We start from the raw sequence: 9529 nt of genomic DNA, 5'->3' as shown, positions 1-9529 counted from the left end.
ATTTTGAGAGTCAAGATTGCCAAACTTATGGCTACCTCAACTGAGTGTTCTTCTTTGCATGCTATTTCCTTGAGGAAGTTGAGTCCAGAGGTTAGGGCTCAACAACTTGCGGCAATAGATTTATCAATTGCCCAAGTTTGGTCTTCTCAGCAAGCTGTTTTGGAAGGTTATCAAGTCACAGGGACTTCTTTGGCTTTCGTCCAAGTGCATCTAGAAGCGTTGGAGCGAGAGCGAGAGCAGTTGGAGATCGAAGCATCACGACTTCAAGTTGTTCTCTTGAAGCAAGAAGCTACACTTTCTCAGCATCAAGAAGAGATTTCAAGCCTAAAGTAAGAGAAAGGCGCGGCCATGGAAATGCCCACCTTGTCTCCCACCGATGTGGAGACTTTGAAGACTTTGGAAGGCTTGCTTGAAAACCGTCGTCGTAGTTTTAGGGACATAGCTTTCAAGTAGTGTCTTCTGTTTTTTGTACTTAAAGTCTTCTTTGTTTTTGCTTATTTTGTAATAAGGCCTTGTCACCAAATTCTTCCTTCAAAGAAATAAAGTATTCACATTTTGAATTTGCTCTTTATTTTTCAAAGTGTTTGTGTTTTTGTTGATGATGTGATTATACTTGAAGTTTTGAAATTTCAAGTTGCCTACATACCCTCGGTTGAGGAGGGATCAAGTCATAACATAGTTCAAAGGAATAATGGATGGTTTTTGACGATTTTAAGAATGAGGAATCTTGGCTTTAGCTGACATGTACTTCTGTCAAAGTTGGCAAACTTTATCTTCTATAATAATATAACTATTCTTTTGAGGATGCAAGTGCTTCTACTTTACTACACTTATGCTCTAACACTGTTATTCTATAATAACGGTTTCGACCTGCTCACTTGCACACTCTTGTTTTATTTAATTCAAATTTCATTTCTTCGCACTTTGTACGTTCACTACACATTATGGTTTTGTCACCATGTGAGTGTACACGTGGACATTCCGAATTGAAATGTGTCAATAATTTCCGTGAAGCTCTCTCTAATATTTATTCTCCATCGTTGTGGATGACATTGATATCAATGAAAATCATCAAGGTTTTTTTTTTCTTTCCGAAGAAAATCATCAAGTTATATTATCGCTTATTAGTGTAGAATTATATAATTTTGAACTTTCTTAAGTTCATGGATAATTTTTAGCAAATTAGGAAGGGAGAAATAAGAGAACGAAACATTATAAGAGGTAACTCATCAGAGAGAATCAGGTCTCATATTTCTCTCGTTGCAAGCACCACACTATAGTAAGATTTTCAAATCGTAGTAACCAACAACCAAATAAGTCGATGCTTCTGACCTAACTCTTTAAAACAAACAGAAAAATCCCTAGAGTCTAGAAGATATTTTCTTAAAAGTAAAATTCTAGAATGTATATAACAAACATTAACCTCAGGAGCTACAAGATATTAATAAAAGGAATAACTAATTAATCCATATTATCAAGAATTGAAATAATATGAGTAGACGTACGTACATGGCACTTCTTGTTATTTCTTTATTTTTTATTCCTTTTTATATAAACCTATATAGCACTTGTTGCTTGCAACAGCCATGTGTGGTTATCATTTGTTGAAATCCTTCATGATTCTTACAGCCTTACATACATATCGGAGGATGTTATACCAATTAACAAGATTAAGGCTAACTAGTGATGAAAACAAACCAACGCGGCAACACTAGCCAGTTATTCGTCATTGCTGCGTGCTACCGTTTAATATGTAACCTTTGTATATAAATTATGACTACTTGGAGTGCCATAGATGCTTGTTAATTACCATGCCATCATTTGATTCATAAATATTCATAAATTAATTCCTTGAACCAATTCGATCCATCCCTATCTCGCTCGATCGATCTCCATAATTGATATGTACGTAGATTAGGGTTTAGGCATAATTTGATCTTTCTCTGCAATCTGTCCACCATACTTTCGTTTCTGTGTGTATAGAGAGGGAAAGAAAGATACATATTGCTGAATCATGAAGTCGCTTGAAGATTTGTTGGCGCTAAACGTAACGCGGGACCATCAGGCACTGGTTTGCATCTCGCTCCCTCCCAACATTCATTCAAGCGGTTATTGGAGAAATTCTAAGGTAGATGATGAGTCGCCCTATTCTGCAACTCATCCATTGAGCGTCAAAAAACTCTCAAGTGCTACGTTGTCAGTCCTCGAAGAGCAAATGGCTTTGGCTTTTTTCCTCACCCAGTTCCTTCATCTCGCTCTCAGGTGCTTTGGAATCCCCGTCTTTGTCACTCAGATGCTGGTAAGTAGAAGTATCATCATCCTACATTCCCGTTTGATCATTTATTCTCTTAGTTTAATTCTAAGCATTTCAAATTTCTTAATCACTTTATACATAGTTAATAGTTTCTTCTAATTTAATTTTATATATAATTATCCAATATTCTATTGCACGTACGTACGTACGTACGTCGTCTAATTGATTAACTATTAATTGTAAGTAATAATACATACGAGCGTCCAATTTGTTCGAAGAGGTCATGATTATCAATATGCATGGTTTTGTTAAATTAATAGTACGTACGTGTACGTGTATACGTTTGTGCAGGCAGGTATAATCCTCGGTCCAGGGATGTTGGGGAGCATATGGCCTGGATACGAAAAAATCATGTACGACATTGTAAGTCAGGACGTAATGGGGACGTTAACGGTGTTGGGTTACTGCATGTTTTTATTTCTGATGGGAGTGAAAATGGACATCGGCATTGTACTTAGAACAGGGAGGAAGGCCTTGTACACCGGGGCTGGCTCCTTGATAGTGCCTTTATGCGTCGGTCTGTTTACTCTTGGAACCCGAGGTGTTTTTCTTAACTGGGAATTAGAGCAAAATGACTTGCAGGCCCTTGCATTAGCCGTAATCACAAACGCTCAGACTTCATTTACAGTCATTGCCTGCCTCCTCGGGGACCTCAAACTCCTCACTTCGGAACTAGGCCGCTTAGCACTCTCCTCGTCTATTGTGTCTGACATTTTGGGTTTGTCTCTTCGAACTTTTACCAAACTGGTTATGAGCACTGGAAAGGAGGGCGGATTTTTTCGCAACACGATTGCCATGCTCGGTTATATCCTTGTTGTTTACTTTGGGGCACGCCCTGCTATGTATTGGATCATCAGACAGACGCCCAAAGGCCAGCCTGTTCACAACGGCTACCTTCTTATCATCTTGATTGGGGTCTTATGCTCAGCGCTATTTTCCTTCTATTTTAATCAATATCTTTTCTTCGGCCCTTTCGTTTTGGGCTTAGCTGTCCCGGAAGGACCCCCGCTCGGCTCCGCTCTCGTCAAGTGCTACGATTTCATGGTGTCCGATATTCTTCTTCCACTGTTTGTAACCTCCAATGTGTGGCTCATGAATCCCAAAGACATCAAGTTTAAAGGAAAATTTGCAATTCCTAGTCTTGTCCTCCTCGTTGTGTCTACCGTCTCCAAATTTGGAGGCAGTTTACTACCTGCACTCTACTGTGACATGCCTCTAATGGATGCTTTGGGACTCGCTCTCATAATGTGCTGCAAAGGTGTCGTGGACTTGGGCTCCTTGAGCACCGTCACCAAAGATATGGTATCTATCTCTCTCTGTCTGTCTGTCCATCCATCCATCCATCTAAGTCTAGAACAATATTGCTACATATTTGTACCACATTTATCGACCACTTTACTAATTATCTCTCCAATACATGCACGACTCACCTTAAACACTAATTAAAGAGGTAGTCAGCAATATGGTCCAAATAGCAGCGCTCATTTATATATCATCTTGTATTGCCTACTTGCTTTCTGTAATGTGCAATGTACTTGGTATATCATCTTATATTGCCTACTTGCTTGCATGCAGCCTTTGAATGAAGAGATTTATGCCATTAACGTACTTGGTATCCTAATGATCGCATGCGTTGTGTCATTGCTTTTGAAACACTTCAACATATCCTCAAAGAAGTATGGAGGATATGAGCAAAGAAACGTAGCGTGTTTGAAACCCAACTCAGAGCTCCGCATACTTGCATGCATTCACAAGCAAAACAACATTTCAGCCGTCATCAATTTTTTGGATGCCTGCTGTCCAACTAAAGAGAGCCCCATTTCCCTTTATGTCCTTCACCTCATTGAGATGTTTGGCCAAGCTGCCCCTATCTTCATTTCCCACAGAATGCAAACCAAGACACTCTCCAATTGCTCGTACTCGGAGGACATGCTTCTTTCTTTCCTTCAGTTCGAGCGGGACTTCAGTGAAGCAGTGACCGTACAACCTTTCACAGCCATTTCTCCAACCAAATCAATGCATGAGGATACATGCACCCTTGCACTTGACCGAGCCACGTCTCTCATAATACTCCCCTTCCATCGACATTGGACTCTTGATGGCTCTATCAAGTCCGACGATAGGGCTATAAGGTCTTTAAATATCAGTGTTCTCGAAAAAGCACCATGTTCTGTTGGGATTCTTATCAACCGTGGACCTCTAAGACAATTAGCACTGGAAAAAAACTCATCATCAGAAGCAGTACAATACAAAGTCGCCTTGATCTTCTTGGGAGGCGAAGACGATAGGGAGGCATTAGCCTTAACACTAAGGATGGCAGCGGATCCAAGCATCAGCCTGACCGTCTTTTATTTCACAACCTCGAGGGACTGTGAGGCCACTAACTGGGATAGGATAGTTGATTTGCAGAGCTTAAGAGAGTATAGGGAAGGCTATGTTCATGCTTGCGGATCAGCATTTTATGTAGAGAAGATTGCAAAAAATGGACCCGAAACAGTGGCAATACTTCGGAGTATTTTGAACGAATATGACCTTTTCGTTGTTGGAAGAAGAAAACATTGGGAAAGTCCTCAAACTTCAGGGCTTGATGAATGGAGCGAATTCCCGGAGCTTGGTATTATTGGGGACATGCTTGCCTCGGACGACTTCAGGTGCAGATCTTCAATCTTTGTGGTGCAACAACAACAAACCACATAGTCAGTACTCAATTTCCCAGCAAATACTACTACAAATTTCGACTTTACCGACAAAATTAGTTAGTCGGCAAAAGTCAAAATTTGTCGGCAAAAGTTCTTTCCCGACAAAAAAATTTGTCGGCGATTTTGTCGCGCAAAGCATGTTGCGTAAAACTCTAGCTGACAAATTTTAACATTTCGTCGCCTATGAAGTGGTTCTTTCCTGACAAAACATATTTTGTAGCCATTCTTAAACCCTGAGAAAAAATTCCGTCAAAAAAGGATTTTTAAGCCGACAAAATGTACCTTTTAGCCAACATGATGTGTTTGTCAGCAAAGATATTTTGTCGGCATAGTCTTTCTCTACCGACAAAACTAGCTTTGTCGGGAGAGAATTTTAATTTATATAAAAAAAAATTAACAGAAGCTTGAACACACATTTTTTTTTAATAATGCTTCTTTGATTAGTAATATGTACATGTACAGTGGTTATACAAAAGTATATATTATACAATAATCCTATTCTACTCTCATTCTTCAGTATCGGTCTAGCAATAGCATTGTATAATAATATCCGGCAAAAATAATATAAATGGTAATTATTATGTATGACAACATAAGAAAAAGCAACCTTAATACCGAAATAATCAAATTGTAGCCATTAATCATTTTACAAGTAATAATATGTAGTTTTTACTGTTTACGATTCACACAACACTCTGTTAGGAGTAGAAAATGAGGAAGGGCTACAGTAAAACCATACTATTACAATAAACAGTGAAAAAACTTAACCAATATGTCAACAAGAAAGCACGTACTCATGTAATTATGCAATCAGACTTGAAACAAACTTGAATTTGACTTGTAACTTGGATGATAAAGCATGGACTCATGTAATCAAGCATATAGTAAGTTTTGATTAATACCATTCATATATTCTTAGAGGCCAAGACAACGGTTCATCTAAACCTTGCAATCAACATTACCTGCAGAAAGCTCACAACTTTACCAAATTGTGTTAATGACGACAATTTGTAACTTGTTGGGGAATCAAATTACTTGAACAATGCTCATTGCTCATGTCTAGTATGCGACATACTACTTATCCATGTATTTAGAATAAACACAAGGCAGAGAAAAACAAAATATACAATATATTCCCAGCACAGTCAAACTTACCTGCAGAAAGCTCCTCGCTAAGTGTGTTCTGCACAACAGAGGGACAAAATATACAATATATGCGGTATTTGTACCTCTCACATAAGTCATGAATAATTAACAAATTCAAAGATAAAGAAAACCCACACAATTTACAAGAGGAAAGAAAATAAAGGGATAAAGAAAGTAAGAAAGGAATACCTCTGTGGGAGGACTCTTATTTGCTTCCGGGGTCTACAATATTCATCATATACACACTGATTATGTAGTCATTGGAAACCAAAACAAATGTTGAACATAGGGTGAAAAACAGAAAGAATAACCTCAGCTCATCATACCAATAGAGATAGAACTGCCCGATGCCCACTTATGACTGAAAAATGGCAATCCAAACATGATGCCTTCTAGCTCATCAAACTATCAAAACCTATGTTCCACCAAAAAGATAAAAGTCACCTAGTTACTTGTAAAATAAAATTCTGTTTCAAAATAGTGGAAAATATGATTAACATTTTTCAAAGTCCACATTGCTGTACCTACCAAGAAACAAAAAGGATTGTATCTTATCATGAAAAAGAACATAGGTACCTTTTCAATTGTAACTGTACAAAAATGAGAGACCACTTCCAAACTTCTCTTGGATCTTCAATCAATTTCTGCCCACTTTTAAATGCCTTGACATACTTAAGCCTATTTCTTTGAGCTTCAGTTTTGGCTTTTGATGCCTTTAAATTTCTATAAAGATTCTTATGAAGTTTTACAAACTCACTTCTATACAACCATTTGTCAGTACACATACCATGTTTCTTCGAGCTTCAGTCTTTGCAACACCAAAACCCCCAAATAGTACCAGAATTTTGCAATGTGCAGCGAATATACAAAAGAAAATATAAATAAAATAAAATAAAAAACCCTAAACCACAATCTAGTCCTATCTATCTAAAACAAAATCAGAACTCAAACCACAATCAAAATCCGTAAAATTAACTTACCCAACCCCTAAATCTAATAATTTTAACAAATATTATAGCATCAATTGAAAGAGAAATTGAGAAGATACCTAGAGATTGCAGAGAGATATGAAAGGAAGAGCGTTTTCTCTGATAGGGGTTCCGTGAAAGAAAAGGAAAAAACCCCAAATTACATATTAAGCAAATATAGAAAGATCGAACCTTGAAAATTGAAATTTCAAACAGGAGAAAGGTTATAAACTTACAACGATCTGAGTGTTGATCGCTGGATTTGGATTTGGGTTTTTGATAAGAGAGAGAATCGTACGAGGAACCGATAGAGGAACTACACTAGCAACATAGAGCAACTGATATGGTGGAGAATAGACAAGAATAGCTGCTAGGATGTTCAATCCAAGAAGAGCAACTGAGAAGGGAGATAGCGTTGAGATCCAAATCTAGGGTGCGGCAAGATTTTTATCCTTCATCGTTTAGATTAGTTTTTTGTTCATTGGGGTGCGATTGCCGATAACCTCTAAATACGAAAAGTTTTCTTTTTTTTCGTTTTTCGCGGTATCGCGCCTTTTTTTAATAGATCATGCCGACGATTTTCTTGACAAATAGATGCTTCGTCGGGTAAACTTATTTTTTGCGACATTTTATTTGTCAGCTTACACCCATTAGTTTCTAGCCGACAATTCGAATATTTTGTCGGGGAAAGATTTTTGTACTGACAAAATTTTGCTTTGTCTGCTTAGACTTTGTTGGCAAAATGACATTTTTTAGTAAGTGCAGGATTTTATTTGCAAGTAGTGGATTACTCTGGTGTCTGTGTTCTTATTATTTAATCCACTACGTTCTGAGTTCTATTCTCTTAGCCTAGTTTAGAAGAGAAATATCGCTTGTATTAAAATGGAAAGAAAAAAAAAATCAGTAATCAAACAAAAACGCTAGGTCACGGTGGTGGATCTAATTAATATATGTGAACATTCTGGCTCCAGTGCTTCACACTTCCAATTTTGGGGATAAAGATTTATAGTATTCCTTTTGTTGTTGCTGTTGTTTTTTTTTTTTTTTCCGAGTAACTCTCCAATTGTTTTTTGAGTTTTTCCTGTCACACTCCAATATTGTAACTATGGTGGAATCACACACATGTTTATAGTGAAAATCGAAGAAAATGGAGAACTGAAGAAAATGAAAGGAAGCAGAGAAAAGAAAGAGAGAATCTTGTAGAACAAGCTGATGTATTCTACAGTAAAATGAGTAGTTACAAATTACACAGATGTGCAACTATTTAACAGCTGTCAATCTTAGTGACTAAGATAACTACTTAGCTAACATGTACAAGATAGGAATATAACACACATGTATGCTAACATGTACAATACTCTCTGTTAATTGTACAAGCAAGGTTCTAAAGACGCAAAGCGCTAGTCGGGTGATAGGCTAGGGCCTAGACGGCTAGGCATGATCTAGACAGGTGCATAGGAAGACTAGGGGTGTGTTTGTTGCACCAGACTATTTCGGACTGGATTAGCTTCAGGGACTAAGCTGGACTGACTTAGTGAAGCATTTGGTGCAATGTCGAACTTAAAAGAAGGAAAATAACAAGCTACAATATTTTATATTTTTAATTCATATCTAATAATATTATATTAATTAATTCTATCTTTTTTTCTTTCTAATAATACTCTCCCTCTCTCTGGAAGCCTTCATCTTTTTATTCCTCATTCTCTCCGTCCCACTCTCCTTCCCTTTCTTATTTTTTTCTGATTAATTGCGAAAAAAAATTCTGCAAAACGAAGAATCAAGCTTGATTTTTTTGGTTTTTCTTCGGTGCAAGATTCCAACTGGTGAGAGCTTTCCAAGTCTGTGGATTCAATCGGAGGCGCAAGTTTGTGGAACAGCAAAATCGCCCTACAACGATTCTCGAACGTGCTTAGAATATCTTCTGCGTAGGAGAAGCCGACTGCTACTGAGTCGCCACCATCGTAGCAGAACTACAGTACTAGCAAGATAGAGCAACTGTCGATGTCGAGGTTGAGTTCGAGCCAAGCTCGGATCTCGGCGAAGCAGAAAGAGAAGAAAGCGAGGAGAGAGAATGAGGGGAAGGGGGAATTGGCGAGGGGGAATGATGGTGGCTCTCGGCATTTGTGAAAACATAGGAGCAGAGGAAGAAGCCCAGAACTCACAAAGGGGCTCGCTAGGAGGAGGAAGAAGCCAGTCTTAGCAAGTCCTATGTTTTGGGGAGGACTTCGCTAAGAACCTTAAAGGAGGCCTCTAGTCCAATCGAGTCCCCTTTAGTCCCACTTAACTTAGTTCCAGCATCTATCAAACATGCGACTGTAGTCCAGTCCAGTCCAGTCCAGTCCAGTCCCTCCTAAGGAGGTGAAACAAACATCCCCTAGGTGGATAAGTAACTTTATATAGAT

At 38.2% G+C, this 9529-nt stretch overlaps 2 protein-coding genes and 1 long non-coding RNA gene across 4 annotated transcripts; 2 read left to right on the top strand and 1 right to left on the bottom strand.

Annotated features, from left to right (window-relative positions):
* The first annotated feature begins 2014 nt into the window (after positions 1 to 2014).
* LOC103454602 (cation/H(+) antiporter 3-like) lies at positions 2015 to 3760 on the top strand. Its single transcript, XM_029092217.2, has 2 exons — positions 2015 to 2299; positions 2606 to 3760. Exons 1-2 carry the CDS (start codon positions 2015 to 2017, stop codon positions 3758 to 3760), a joined length of 1440 nt encoding a protein of 479 aa, XP_028948050.2.
* Positions 3761 to 3783: 23 nt separating this feature from the next.
* Positions 3784 to 5127, top strand: LOC139191454 (cation/H(+) antiporter 4-like). Its single transcript, XM_070812312.1, has one exon. The coding sequence runs from the start codon at positions 3884 to 3886 to the stop codon at positions 5009 to 5011; it is 1128 nt and encodes a 375-aa protein (XP_070668413.1). The 5' UTR covers positions 3784 to 3883; the 3' UTR covers positions 5012 to 5127.
* Positions 5128 to 5899: 772 nt separating this feature from the next.
* Positions 5900 to 7609, bottom strand: LOC114821161 (uncharacterized). 2 transcript variants are annotated; one of them, XR_011575521.1, is made up of 6 exons: positions 7364 to 7609; positions 7208 to 7247; positions 6486 to 6574; positions 6349 to 6381; positions 6169 to 6196; positions 5900 to 5975 (listed from the first exon to the last, which is right to left on the bottom strand). It is a non-coding gene; the product is annotated as an uncharacterized lncRNA (long non-coding RNA). The 2 variants fall into 2 exon arrangements; XR_011575520.1 differs by lacking the exons at positions 5900 to 5975; positions 6169 to 6196 and having other exon boundaries at positions 6299 to 6381.
* Between the last annotated feature and the right edge of the window lie 1920 nt (positions 7610 to 9529).

Source organism: Malus domestica, chromosome 14 (genome assembly GCF_042453785.1).
Source record: "Malus domestica chromosome 14, GDT2T_hap1".
Lineage (NCBI taxonomy): Eukaryota > Viridiplantae > Streptophyta > Magnoliopsida > Rosales > Rosaceae > Malus > Malus domestica.
This window is presented reverse-complemented; position numbering and strand designations above follow the sequence as displayed.